The sequence below is a fragment of the Schistocerca gregaria genome, chromosome 2 (assembly GCF_023897955.1).
Source record: "Schistocerca gregaria isolate iqSchGreg1 chromosome 2, iqSchGreg1.2, whole genome shotgun sequence".
NCBI classification, from domain to species: domain Eukaryota; kingdom Metazoa; phylum Arthropoda; class Insecta; order Orthoptera; family Acrididae; genus Schistocerca; species Schistocerca gregaria.
In genome coordinates this window covers 413597574-413613184 of record NC_064921.1, presented here as the reverse complement: position 1 = coordinate 413613184, position 15611 = coordinate 413597574, and the positions used below count along the sequence as shown (strand labels likewise).

At 40.4% G+C, this 15611-nt stretch overlaps 1 protein-coding gene across 3 annotated transcripts in view; it reads left to right on the top strand.

The window, feature by feature from the left end:
- Positions 1-15611, top strand: part of LOC126323445 (telomerase reverse transcriptase-like) — a 180682-nt gene that overhangs the window by 49142 nt on the left and 115929 nt on the right. For all 3 annotated transcript variants that reach the window (XM_049994683.1, XM_049994684.1, XM_049994685.1), the window contains 2 exons: positions 1451-1569; positions 7384-7573. In XM_049994683.1, the coding sequence (XP_049850640.1) occupies positions 1451-1569; positions 7384-7573 (309 nt within the window). The remainder of the gene's footprint in view (positions 1-1450; positions 1570-7383; positions 7574-15611) is intronic.

Sequence of the window (15611 nt, the reverse complement as noted above, 5' to 3'; positions counted from 1 at the left end):
AAAAGGTCTCATATCTTTAGTACACATTGCAACACATTTTGCTGTAATACTATTTTTTATTACTGCCGGTATGCCTGAAGGAGCTGTATCTATGTGAGGTTTCCTGCAATTGTGTTTCTTTAACTGAGGGGTTCCTGACTGGAAAAACAGTAATGTGGAGCAGTTTATGCAAGATATGTACCCAGTAGATGCACTGTTTCCGTCTACAACCAACAGAAATGTACTCCATACTTGGCTTTTTAGACCTTCCCGTTCCTTCAATGTGTAAACATTGGTTTCAATCTTAGGTCTTACTGTACTGGTTTCCTCGCGCTGCTTGATTACAGAGAGAGACACCTCAAATGAGAAGCCTGTACTGGCTGCAGTCTCACACGAATAATGACAAGTGTAATGTGTTAAAGTTACGTGCTACGTATTCGGACACGGCTTCTATGCTCGGTCATTGGAGCTAGTGCGGGCAACCTATCCAGTCAGGGTGTGCTCGCCCCACCTCGTATTTCGTGCTCGCATACTCGGTCATGCAGGACTCTAGTGCACAGCTTTGGATTTTTTCAGTGGAGGTGATCCATATGCTTCCATTGTTGGCTCTGCCGCTTGTTATCTGGCTCAATATGATGTCACATTTCATCTCCCACAACAGTATGGGACAAAAATGATATTCTGCATCATGATATCATTACAGGTGCTGTGGTGATGTCAATATTCTATTTGACTCCTGCTCCTCCACCAGGCTGGAGGAAACCACCCATTGCACACAGATTTTCCAGAACTTTAGATGCTCTGTCATGATGCTGTGTGCGGTACCATCACTTATTCCCAACCTGAACTGAATGTTCTTCACCATCTATCGGTGGTCATTTCTGATGGCAACATTGACCACAGCAGAGACTGAAGTGGTATTGACATGATGAGCTTGTCAGAGCTGACGGCTGTCTTTCAGTGACACCCAGCCTTATTTAAATTATTCATTTCACACACACACACACACACACACACACACACACACACACACACACACACACATACTGTGTTTTCCATACACAGTAGGCATTTGGGCATGAATTTCACTTCCTGACATTCCTTTCACAACCAGAAACTACACTACATCTTGCTATTCCTATTCCTTGCTGTTCATCCTCTATAGTGAAACTGGATGCAAATACAAGTGGCTGACCTCACACAAAGCACATCTAATAGAAAACGGTGTGGCAGTGAATGTTCATACTGTTCCTTCCTGATTGCCTATAGAGGGCACTTCTACACGAACACTTCACCTGCTTGTGTTATGAACATCCATTCCATGCCCATTATGTAGCCTGCATGTTTTCGTTTTATTGTCCCTTACATAATAGCTTAATCATAAAACTCAATATAAATAAAGTGCCTGTATATTTTTGCAGTTCTATGCTGTGTCCTTGTTAAATGGTTAATTAACTCTTTGCTCCAACAGATGGTGTTTTACGAAAAGTGACTGGAAGAGTATTGGGGCAGAAACCACAAGATTGGTTTGCTAATATTCCGTACAGAAGACAATGTAGGTGGTCTGCATATTGGATAAGTACAGTGGAGGTCAGTTTCCTGGATGGTATACATTTCTCAAATACATAAATAAACATTGTTGCACCATGAGAATTCTTTGTTTGTAATCTCAGCTGACTTTTTGATTTTACATGAAAACAAGCCCCATCGTTGAGACACTATAGTCAGTACTTATGTGATTCATGAACATTTATTTCATTAATGTAGAAAGAAACTTAAGATTGTAGGCCATTATTTTGTTCTGTTATTGCCATATATTATACATGAAGTCAAAATTTGTGGCTGGAGTTAGTGTAAAATAGAAAATTTGAGAATCTGTAGCAATAATATATAAATAACAGAAAACATACACATGAAAAACTGGTATTTCCTGGAAATATGTGCCTTTATATATATCAGAAGGAACGCAGTAGAAGAATAAAAAGTTGAAGTGTTAACTTTTTCCACAAAGCAGTAAGAAGGTGGGAGAATAAAAAGTAGATAATTCTGTAACAGATGGTAAAGGAAAGCACTGAGAGTCTTTGCATAAATGGGAGAAGTAAAGATGGAGATTGGAGAAGAGGACAATATACAGGCATCCCCAAACCTCTGACTCTTAAATTGTCCAAACGGTAGAGGATCATAAAGGTTAAGTCAAAGAGCAGGCTGCCTGTGTGAGTAGAACACACTGTTACCCATCTGGGTCAGCCATGGTTAAACAGTGCCCAGGAAGGGCTCGGCAATCCCATTGTTGAATGGCACTTGTTGAGAGTGGATCAGCTGACTGTTATACAGAAAACATAAATAGCAGTTCTGATGTCTCTCTTTGAGGAAGCAGAGAAATAATCATTTTAACAGTAAATGAGAAGACTGATGAATTTCACCATCTTTGCAAGGAACTATGGTTTTGTGAAGACCATTTCATCTGTTATTTTCTTATGCCTCATGAACAGTTCAGAACATTACACCAGCTCATTGAACTGAAAATTTTGTCTAACTCTGGTTGTACTTTGTTAATCATCTAGTCAAGAAAGAGAAAAGAAAAATAGATATCTGAGAATTTTATTAATTGATAATCCAGAATTATGAGGGTATGCTGAGAAGTACTGCCTCCAAATTTTTATGTGAAAACTTTTAAATTAAAGAAACTTTATTAACATTCTGCATCTTTATTCTTCATGTCTACATCTTTACTTTCAACATAGCCACCTTAGGGACAAACACATTTTTCCCAACGATAGACCAGTTTGTTGATACAGTCACTGTAGAATGTTTGTCTTTGTTGACAGAGTCACCTCACCTCTGCTTACAATGCTTCATCACTATCAAAGTGAAGTTCTCGTCGGTGTTCTTTAAGTCTCGGGAACAGATGAAAATCATTGAGGCCAGGTCAGGACCGAATGGAAGATGATCAGTGACAGTGAATTCAAGGCATTGGATTGTTGCAGATGCAGCACTTGGTTGTGGTCTGGCATTGTCATTCTGAAGTAGAGGGTGCTCAATGTGTGGACAAATGCTTCCTGCAGTTATAAACTTGATTACAGCATACTGTTTTTCATGCAGCGACATAGTTACATTGCACACCATCATATTACACACTTCAATTTGGAACCCTGTAGCAGCAGAGGATTGCAACTTGCATCAGTGAAGCAACAAAGTCTACCGATTGATATATATGACATGTAACACATCAGTTGATGTTGAGAGCAGAATAAAAAATTCTGAGGTATTACTTTTCATCACGCCCTCGTGTATTATGTTATTGCTATGTAGTGCATAGGAATAATTGTGAAATGTAATTGTCAGCTCTAATTCATGCAACCATTTATTGTAGAAACAGGACTACATTTTACTATAATATTGATGAGATGGTATAGATGATAAAAATGCACATTTATTTACAAATATATGTAATAGATAAATACCTGTTTAATTCAGACCTGCACATATTACTTTCCATGCTGTTGCTGCTGCATATTTTGAGTCATTTTTGTATTTGGTATGGATTGTATCACACAAAAATACATTTGTATGCCCCAAATCAATTAATCTTTAGATTTATTCTGACATTCATCCCACTTATTCTCTGCAGTCCTGGTATAAAATTACAGGCTGCTTTCTGTAAGTAAGAGTGTTCTAGTGCAAGCAGTAGCCAGTAGTTTCACTGGAATGATCGCATAGCATGTAGCAGAAAGACCGGAGTGAGCTCCGGCAGCTGCCATCATGGTCTCCCATCCCGTTTGACTGAGACATAAGCTGCTGCCTGTAGCCTATAGTGTACAGTAATAAAATTTTGTTGAGAACTGCAGTGACTGTAACATTCCTGATTCCCAAGTAAAGAATGAATATTTAGTGTAAAATGTATCATAACAAACTAATGATAATAACAGCAAGTATCAACTTGACTGTGAGGATGATGTATGCATTGAACTTTGCTTGATGAAATAATGAGCAAGTAGGAAGTGTTCCTTTATTACACACATCGAAAAAAGTTTTACATCATCCCGGTTCCCATAACTCCTGAAGATAGACGTTGATTGTGGATATTGTATAACAGACACAGTTCCTTTGACTGTTCAGAGATGTCGCTAAACCCACCCAAAGATGTAAACAACCATGCACGAGCAGAACCTATTAGATGGAGGAGGTGTGACAGCCAATGAGTTCCAGTCATTCCACCAGGAAGGAGGTACACAGCATGTGTTGTCCGTAGTTCAGCCAGCCTAGACTGTCAATAACGATGTTCAACTGCGGCCGCATTGTTACCTTGTACCAGGAAGGACTCTCAATAAGGGAAGTGTCCAGGAGTCTCGGAGTGACCCAAAGTGATGTTTATCTGACATGGAAGAGATACAGAGAGACAGGAACTGTCTATGACATGCCTCACTCAGGCAGCCCAAGGGCTACTATTGCAGTGGATGACCAATACCTATGGATTATGGCTCAGAAGAAGCCTGACAGCAATGCCACCATGTTGAATAATGCTTTTCGTGCAGCCACAGGACGTCGTGTTAAGACTCAAACTGTGTGCAATAGGCTGCATGATGTGCAACTTCACTCCTGGCGTCCATGGCGAGGTACGTCTTTGCAACCACAACACCATGCAGTATGGTACAGATGGGCCCAACAACAAGCCGAATGGACCGCTCAGGATTGGCATCAAGTTCTCTTCGCGGATGAGTGTCGCATATGCCTTCAACCAGACAATCATCGGAGATGTGTTTGGAGGCAACCCGGTCAGGCTGAATGCTTTAGACACATTGTCCAATGAGTGCAGCAAGACAGAGGTTCCCTGCTGTTTTGGAGTGGTATTATGTGGGGCCGAAGTATGCCGCTGGTGGTCATGGAAGGTGCAGTAATGGTTGTACGATATGTGAATGCCTTCCACTGACCAATGGTGCAACCATATCAGCAGCATATTGGTGAGGCATTCGTCTTCATGGACGACAATTAATGCTCGCATCGTGCACATCTTGTGAATGACTTCCTTCAGGATAATGACTTCGCATGACTTGAGTGGCCAGCATGTTCTCCAGACATGAACTCTTTTGAGCATGCCTGGGATAGATTGAAAAGGACTGTTTATGGACAACAAAATCCACCAACCACTCTGAGGGATCTGCTGAGTTGCCATTGAGGAGTGGGACACCTGGACGTACAGTGCCTTAATGAACTTGTAGATAGTATGCCGCAATGAATACAGGCATGCATCAATGCAATAGGATGTGCTACTGGGTATTAGAGGTACTGCAGTGTACAGCAATCTAGACCACCACATCTGGAGGTCTCTCTGTATGGTGGTACAATGTGTAGTGTGCGATGAAGAATGAAAAGGGTGGAAATGATGTTAATGTTGATCTCAATTCCAATTTTCTGTACACGTTCCGGAACTCTTGGAACCAGGGTGATGCAAAACTTTTTTTGATGTGTGTATCATTTTAATATTATTATTATTATTTATTATTATTATTATTACTCTTATTATTATTCTTAAAAGGACTCTTCTAGCAGTATGCACATCCTTCCTCTCAAGCTTGCTTATTGTAGTGAAAAACCCATGTGTCTGTGTCCAAATCATTAAACTAGGCCCAGGAATATTATATACAGACTGAAAAAGGACGTTGGTGATCATTTTCAATGTGCACAAATTACATATTTTTTGTATGGCCAGAACTTCTGCTTAATTATGAATCATAACCCATTATCATTGTTCATTTCCAAAGCTAAGCTCCCAGAATGCACTACCCATCACTTCCATTGGTGGACCTTATTTTTATCAGTACTCTGTACACTACTGTACATGCTCCCACCATTCAAATGCAAGTTCCTATTCGCCCTGGTATGCATTTTGACAGGGAGTAAACAGATTTCCAGTTATTCACCTAAACAGGGCAAGCCTTGGAATACTTTCTGGTCAATTCTAGATATGTTGCTGCATGTCCAAGGCATACTTCTCCAGCAGGTCCTCAAGCACATCCTCACAGAATGGCCCACCAAGTTGTTGGCCACAGGGCTATCTGGCCTCCACTACTCCCCCATTTGCCCTCTGCCACCTTGCTGTCCTCGGATGCATGAGCCTGGTTGATATCAGCCCTACATGCTGATTTAATGGGGAGGGAATGTTGTAACCCAGCCAAACACACTGAAGGAAAATATGGAGTTATGAAAATGTCATTTTTCTGGCAAGAGATCTACCAGCAAAGAAGACATAACATTTCCAGATTACCAATCACATGACATCAATTTGATGGCCAATGAGCTCACAATTATTCCCTGTGAGTCAGCGGATTCCATGATCTGGTCTAGATCAATGCTTCCCTATATGACAATTATATTTACAGACTCTGCTGAATAAGAATTGAGCTGGTCTTACTGTTGCAGAAGTAGGAGATTGCTAGACTGAAGTTAGTCTTTAGTGCATGCAGACTGGTATATCTCAGCTTGTCTGTATTCTAGAAGAGCTGGTCACAAAAGGAAAACCACCCCTCCCACCCTCTCTCTCTCTCTCTCTCTCTCTCTCTCTCTCTCTCTCTCTCTCTCTCTCTCTCTCTCTCTCTCACACACACACACACACACACACACACACACACACACACACACACACACACACACACACCAGGAACAGCTTTGTAACTCATTCTAGCCCAGCACAAACTGCCTAAACACAGCACAGCATTCAACAATGGATACTGCATTGTTACTGCACACAGAATTGTATCCAGATAAAGCCACCAGCAACCAGATGCAAAATGCTATTGGCATTTACAAATGTCTGCTTGTGTCTGTGTATATGCGGATGGATATGTGTGTGTGTGCGTGAGTGTACACCTGTCCTTTTTTCCCCCTAAGGTAAGTCTTTCCGCTCCCGGGATTGGAATGACTCCTTACCCTCTCCCTTAAAACCCACATCCTTTCGTCTTTCCCTCTCCTTCCCTCTTTCCTGAAGAAGCAACCGTCGGTTGCAAAAGCTAGAAATTGTGTGTGTGTGTTTGTGTGTTTTATTCATTGTGCCTATCTACCGGCGCTTTCCCGCTTGGTAAGTCTTGGAATCTTTGTTTTTAATAAATTTTTCCCATGTGGAAGTTTCTTTCTATTTTATAAACTATACAATATTTACTTCGAGTTAATTTTGTCTTTATAATTTTTAATGTGTTCCAAATCATCTAGCAAACATGGTATTTTTTAGAGTGCTGATTTATTCCATGACACATACTTTGTAAATGAACATTAGCTGTTCAGGACAAGATCTATGCTTTAGGTGTTGCTTTTTACTTGGAGCTTACAAGTGTAAATCATCATTTATTGGCTTTTTTTCCTATGAAATCTTTTTTGATACTTAATTAAAGTTATTTGTCATTATTACAGGAAAGTGATGCTGAATGGCTTCTTCATAGTGCAGTTGAATACATGCGTTCAGTTACTGTACAGACATCTAGGAAACATATTTTCCATGTTGTAAAGGGAATACCGCAAGGAGGTTCTCTCTCTTCTGTTCTGTGTGATTTGTACTATGCAGACTTTGATCACACACACATGAGAGAATTTCTGTCACATGGTGAGTACAGAATGGTTTTCTCGTAACTTTATATACTTAGCACAAACTCCATTGAACTTCCTAGCACAGACTCCATTGAACTGCCTGATGTTTGTATATTCATTGTCAGCCAAAGAACAGTTGAAGCAGGTTCAGGTACACCAGCAACATTTTGGTTTTTAGATATAATCTCTTGCGCTATTTTTCTGTGGTTCCTGACATCTATGAAAGCAAATCTGTTGCCAATTTCTTAATTTATCAAACCAGTTTTGCTTGTTTTTTTCTTACTATTCTTGACTAAACCTTTGTTGGAATGCAGTAGTATAATTTTACAGTTAATTCTGAAATTTAATCTTGAACATTGGATTGGGAGATCATATTGTTTTGTGTTAATGTAATGTGGTTGGCAGGAGAGCCAACACCGTGTTACTAGAGGAGGCCGAAAGGCACGCGATTTAGCTCATGCAGGCTGGCGTGAGGTCTGGAACAGGACAAGGAAATTAGAATTCAGAAGCAACGGACGTAGCTGGTGGAGTACTTAACTTTAATCCATTAATGACGAACGTCGCTCTTTATGGTACATAGTTCACAATATCAATAGTAACTGATAATGGCACCTTGCTAGGTCGTAGCAAATGACGTAGCTGAAGGCTATGCTAAACTATCTTCTCGGCAAATGAGAACGTAAGTAGGCAGTGAACCATCACTAGCAAAGTTGGCTGTACAACTGGGGCGAGTGCTAGGGAGTCTCTCTAGACCTGCCATGTGGTGGCACTCGGTCTGCAATCATTGATAGTGGCGACATGTGGGTCCGACGTATACTACCGGACCGCGGCCGATTTAAAGGCTACCACCTAGCAAGTGTGGTGTCTGGTGGTGACACCACATAATGTATCCCTCAAAATGAGTAGCTGTTGTGAAAGAAAGTAATTCAGTCCTCTGAAAGCTAATTCTTTGGAGTTTGGATACTTAACAATGACCACAGCTGCAGTACAATAAAGAAATATTTATCATCAGAATACCTGTGTCCATTAATATCAAGCCAAAACATTACTGTTACCTGCTGTTATAATTGATAGTACAACATATAATGTGACAGAATGTTTTGCATTACCCTAAAGCAGTAATTGGACTCCATGGCAAGATATTTAGATTGCAAGGTTCGACATATAAAGAATGCAAATGTGCAAATAGTGGTTTGTGGGTCACTTATAATCGACACATCACCAAACTAGTCACTTACCAATGTTACTGAAATGCAGAATCATAGACAAGGACTTGACAAATAATTATAAGAGAATATTGGTACCTTTTCTGAGAAATAAAACATATATCAGCTTAATTAATCTTATTGTTATACTAATATTACAGAACTCCAGAAAAAAGGCATGCTGACAACTACATCTACATCTATACTCTGCAAACCACTGTGAAGTGCATGGCAGAGGGTACGTCCCACTGTACTAGTTATTAGAGTTTCTTTCCGTTCCATTCACATATTGAGTTTGGAAAGATTGATTGTCTGAATGCCTCTGTGTGTTCAGTAATTATTCTAATCTTATCCTCACAATCACTACATGAAACTTTATTAATCGACTTTCATGCGGTAGTTTACGTCAGTCTTCAAGAGGCTACCAGCTTAGTTCCTGCAATATCTCTGTGACTCTTTCCCACAGATCAAACAAAGATAAGACCATATGTGCTGACTTCTCTGTATACATTCAATATCCCCTGTTAGTTCTGTTTGGTATGAGGTTCTATTTGTTATATTACATTTTGGCACTTCAAAAGTAGTTAATATGTTAGAAAGTCTGGATGATTAGAATAAGAAAATTGTCTGCCACTGATGGTTTGTACAATATGTACTCATATATTTATCAAAAGAAAAACCACACAATACCTGTAAAATATAGATACAACAAGTGGGTAATAACCAACAGTAGCAAACATAGTAGAACCAACATTTTAGTGGCAGTCACCTACAGTGGTGGTTTACACATTTCTTCACTGCCTTACACACTTCTTGCGAGAGGCCTACTTTTTTCTGAGGTTATTTCTGAAATCAGGGAAGGTAATTTAAATCTGTTGTGCGACTCGAAGGAAATGCATAATTTTGTCATCAAATGTGTTTTGTTTTATTGAAATAAAATAACATCAGTGATCTTAATGAAACATGTATACCATTTGACTTGCTTTCTCCATCCTCAAACAATTCATTACAAAAGATGTTGATGTTAGTACTCAAGATTTTTGCTCACATCAGGAAATGAATGCCCTCTGCTTGCAAGTTAAATGTATTTTTATTCACATCTTTGATCACAATATAAATTCCTTTGATGATGACTGGTTTTAGATGTACAATATAAAATTTTTTACACCTAGTGGGCAGTCTATCTTTCTAAACAATATAGCATTTCATATCACAATATATTCTCCCACAAACTGGCAAATGTACAGATAAAACATGGTAAAGCATACCTGTTCTACACCATGTCCTAATGTGGTAAAGCCGTAATGGCATTGTCAGAACATTTATACACTCAGCAAAACATCATCACGTAGAACTAAAATGTGGTGTAAAATAGGCCACATCATCCACACAGTCATTTCACAACTGGCGTTACTGTACAAAACTACTGAAGTACAGTAGGTACTAGAAATCTGTTTGCATACATGCTTCATAGATGTCACTTCCGTGGGCTTAGATGTAGTCTTCATTTTATAAGAACCGTAATCTGATAAAAACAAATTAGGTAAAATACACATAGCAGACTTTTAAATTTTGATAACTGTTATAGAAACCAATTGTGATAATATAAAAGATGAATACAGTTAACCATATAAAATTATTAAAAGGAAATATACAAAGATAATAGGTCTGACACTTTTATGGTGAACTTATGATCCAAAACAAAATATACGTAATACAATGTGTATAGCAACCTATAAATTACCTATGAAAGATAAACTGTTTATATGACAAAGTAACTGAAGAAAAGACAGATCAGTGATCAGTTCCCTCTGTTGGCTAGGCCGCCAGAATGATAAGTAGGTGCGCAGTGATCTTAAGAACTTAACCACTAGAGTGCTTTTCATACATCGGGATATCTTTTCCACAGAAAAGTTGCAAGTTGTTTTTTTCCCCTCATTTGCATTATTGTTTCTTGTACCTTAGTTGCAAAGACAGACTGTCAATTTATGTATTAACTTACCCCCGAGATTTCAGAATTTGTCAGGGAGAAACACTAAAACTTGGGAGATATCAGGGAATTTCACTTGGGAAAACTTTTGGCAACCCAGGCTACACCCAGGTATTTGTACTAGTTGGTCAATTCCAACAGTGAATCATTGATATTATAGTCATAGGATACTATGAACATTTTAAGCAGTTTGCCAATCCCTGTATGACTCATCATCATCATCATTTAAGACTGATTATGCCTTTCAGTGTTCAGTCTGGAGCATAGCCCCCTTATAAAATTCCTCCACGATCCCTTATTCAGTGCTAACATTGGTGCCTCTTCTGATGTTAAACCTATTAATTCAAAATCATTCTTAACCGAATCCAGGTACCTTCTCCTTGGTCCGCCCAGACTCCTCCTACCCTCTACTGCTGAGCCCATGAGTCTCTTGGGTAACCTTGTTTCTCCCATGCGTGTAACATGACCCCACCATCTAAGCCTGTTCCCCCTGACTGCTACCTCTATAGAGTTCATTCCCAGTTTTTCTTTGATTTCCTCATTGTGGACACCCTCTTGCCATTGTTCCCATCTACTAGTACCTGCAATCATCCTAGCTACTTCCATATCCGTAACCTCAACCTTGTTGATAAGGTAACCTGAATCCACCCAGCTTTCGCTCCCATACAACAAAGTTGGTCAAAAGATTGGACTGTGCACAGATAACTTAGTCTTGGTACTGACTTCCTTCTTGCAGAAGAGAGTAGATCGTAGCTGAGCGCTCACTGCATTATCTTTGCTACACCTCGCTTCCAGTTCTTTCACTATGTTGCCATCCTGTGAGAATATGCATCCTAAGTACTTGAAACCGTCCACCTGTTCTAACTTTGTTCCTTCTATTTGGCACTCAATCCGTTTATATTTCTTTCCCACTGACATTACTTTCGTTTTGGAGATGCTAATCTTCATACCATAGTCCTTACATTTATGATCTAGCTCTGAAATATTACTTTGCAAACTTTCAATCGAATCAGCCATCACAACTAAGTCATCCGCATATGCAAGACTGCTTATTTTGTGTTCACATATCTTAATCTCACCCAGCCAGTCTATTGTTTTCAACATATGATCCATAAATAATATGAACAACAGTGGAGACAGGTTGCAGCCTTGTCTTACCCCTGAAACTACTCTGAACCATAAACTCAATTTACCGTCAATTCTAACTGCTGCCTGACTATCCATGTAAAGACCTTTAATTGCTTGCAAAAGTTTGCCTCCTATTCCATAATCTCGTAGAACAGACAATAACTTCCTCCTAGGAACCCAGTCATATGCCTTTTCTAGATCTATAAAGCATAGATACAGGGTGTTTGAAAAATGACCGGTATATTTGAAACGGCAATACAAACTAAACGAGCAGCGATAGAAATACACCATTTGTTGCAATATGCTTGGGACAACAGTACATTTTCAGGCAGACAAACTTTCGAAATTACAGTAATTACAATTGTTAACAACAGATGGCGCTGCGGTCTGGGAAACTCTATAGTACGATATTTTCCACATATCCACCATGCATAGCAATAATATGGCATAGTCTCTGAATGAAATTACCTGAAACCTTTGACAACGTGTCTGGCGGTATGGCTTCACATGCAAATGAGATGTACTGCTTCAGCTGTTCAATTGTTTCTGGATTCTGGCGGTACACCTGGTCTTTCAAGTGTCCTCACAGAAAGAAGTCACAGGGTTTCATGTCTGGCGAATAGGGAGGCCAATCCACGCCGCCTCCTGTATGTTTCGGATAGCCCAAAGCAATCACACGATCATCGAAATATTCATTCAGGAAATTAAAGACATCGGCCGTGCGATGTGGCCGGGCACCATCTTGCATAAACCACGAGGTGTTCGCAGTGTCGTCTAAGGCAGTTTGTACCGCCACAAATTCACGAAGAATGTCCAGATAGCGTGATGCAGTAATCGTTTCGGATCTGAAAAATGGGCCAATGATTCCTTTGGAAGAAATGGTGGCCCAGACCAATACTTTTTGAGGATGCAGGGACGATGGGATTGCAACATGGGGCTTTTTGGTTCCCCATATGCGCCAGTTCTGTTTATTGATGAAGCCGTCCAGGTAAAAATAAGCTTCGTCAGTAAACCAAATGCTGCCCACATGCATATCGCCGTCATCAATCCTGTGCACTATATCGTTAGCAAATGTCTCTCGTGCAGCAATGGTAGCGGCGCTGAGGGTTTGCCGCATTTGAATTTTGTATGGATAGAGGTGTAAACTCTGGCGCATGAGACGATATGTGGACGTTGGCGTCATTTGGACCGCAGCTGCAACACGGCGAACGGAAACCCGAGGCCGCTGTTGGATCACCTGCTGCACTAGCTGCGCGTTGCCCTCTGTGGTTGCTGTACGCGGTCGCCCTACCTTTCCAGCATGTTCATCCGTCACGTTCCCAGTCCGTTGAAATTTTTCAAACAGATCCTTTATTGTATCACTTTTTGGTCCTTTGGTTACATTAAACCTCCGTTGAAAACTTCATCTTGTTGCAACAACACTGTGTTCTAGGCGGTGGAATTCCAACACCAGAAAAATCCTCTGTTCTAAGGAATAAACCATGTTGTCCACAGCACACTTGCACGTTGTGAACAGCACACGCTTACAGCAGAAAGACGACGTACAGAATGGCGCACCCACAGACTGCATTGTCTTCTATATCTTTCACATCACTTGCAGCGCCATCTGTCGTTGAAAATTGTAACTACTGTAATTTCAAAAGTTTGTCCGCCTGAAAATGTAGTGTTGTCCCAAGCATATTGCAACAAACAGTGTATTTCTATCGCTGCTCGTTTAGTTTTTATTGCCGTTTCAAATATACTGGTCATTTTTGAAACACCCTGTACAGTTCCCTGTTCCACTCATAACACTTCTCCATTATTTGCCGTAAGCTAAAGATCTGGTCCTGACAACCTCTAAAAGGCCTAAACCCACAATGATTTTCATCCAATTGGTCCTCAACTGATACTCGCACTTTCCTTTCAACAATACCTGAGAAGGTTTTACCCACAACGCTGATTAAAGAGATACCTCTGTAGTTGTTACAATCTTTTCTGTTTCCATGTTTAAAGATTGGTGTGATTACTGCTTTTGTCCAGTCTGATGGAACCTGTCCCGACTCCCAGGCCATTTCAATTACCCTGTGTAGCCATTTAAGACCTGACATTCCACTGTATTTGATGAGATCCGACTTAATTTCATCCACCCCAGCTGGTTTATTGCACTGCAATCTATTGACCATTTCCTCCACTTCCTCAAACGTGATCCTATTTCCATCATCATTCCTATCCCATTCTACCTCAAAATCTGAAACATTACTGATTGTATTTTCACCTAAATTGAGCAGCTCTTCAAAATATTCCCTCCATCTGCCCAAGGCATCCACAGGATTCACCGGCAGTTTTCCTGACCTGTCCAAAATACTTTTCATTTCCTTCTTACCTCCCTTTCGAAGACTGCTTATTACACTCCAGAATGGTTTTCCAGCAGCTTGACCCATAGTCTCCAGCCTGTTTCCAAAGTCTTCCCAAGATTTCTTCTTGGATGCTGCAATTATCTGTTTGGCTTTGTTTCTTTCTTCAACATAACTTTCTCTGTCTACCTGAGTTCTAGTATGTAGCCATTTTTGATACGCCTTCTTTTTCCTTTTACAGGCTACCTTGACTGTGTCATTCCACCAAGCTGTTTGCTTCATCCTACTTTTACACACTACTGTTCCAAGACATTCTTTAGCCACTTCTAGTACTGTGTCCCTGTACCTTGTCCATTCCTTTTCCAATGACTGTAATTGACTACATTCAACTAACTGGTACCTTTCTGAGATCGCTGTTGTGTACTTGTGCCTGATTTCCTTATCCTGAAGTTTCTCCACTCTTATCCTCCTACATATGGACCTGACCTCCTGCACTTTAGGCATCACAATCCCTATTTCACTGCAGATTAAATAATGATCAGTGTCATCAAAGAATCCCCTGAATACACGTGTGTCCCTCGCAGCCTTCCTGAGTTCCTGATCTGTTATTATATAGTCAATGACAGATTTGGTTCCCCTGCCTTCCCAAGTATACCGGTGAATGTTCTTGTGTTTAAAAAAAGACTTTGTGATTACTAAGCCCATACTGGCACAGACATCCAAGAGTTGTTTCTCGTTCCTGTTGGCCTCCATATCCTCTCCAAATTTACCCATAACCCTTCTGTTCGATTTCCAATTCTGGCATTAAAATCACCCATGAGCATAACACTGTCCCTGTTCTTTACTCTAACAACTACATCACTGAGTGCCTCATAAAAACTATCCACCTTATCTTGGCTTGTCCCTTCACAATGCCAATATACTGACACAATCCTAATTTTCTTGCTAGACACTATCAAATCTATCCACATCAGTCATTCGTTTACAAACCTTATTGCAACTACACTGGGTTCCATTTCTTTCCTGATGTAAAGCCCTACACCCCATTGTGCTAATCCTGCTTTGACTCCTGACAGGTAGACCTAGTATTCTCCCACTTCCTCTTCTTTTTCACCCCTTACCCGAATGTCACTAACAACTAAAATGTCCAGCCCCATCTTACTTGCGGCCTCTGCCAGCTGTACCTTCTTCCCAAGGTAGCCCCCATTGATATTAATAGCTCCCCATCTCATTACCATTTGTTTGCCAAGTTGTATCTTAGGAGTCCCTGGTTTGTCAGAGGTGGGACTGTCACCTCCAAAGGTCCGAGGCATTTTTCTCTGATTGCTGCCAGCATCGTATTCAAAGTACCAGGGAAGCAGGTTGCTAGCCTTACTTGCCCCGAGTCCCATTGAGTTT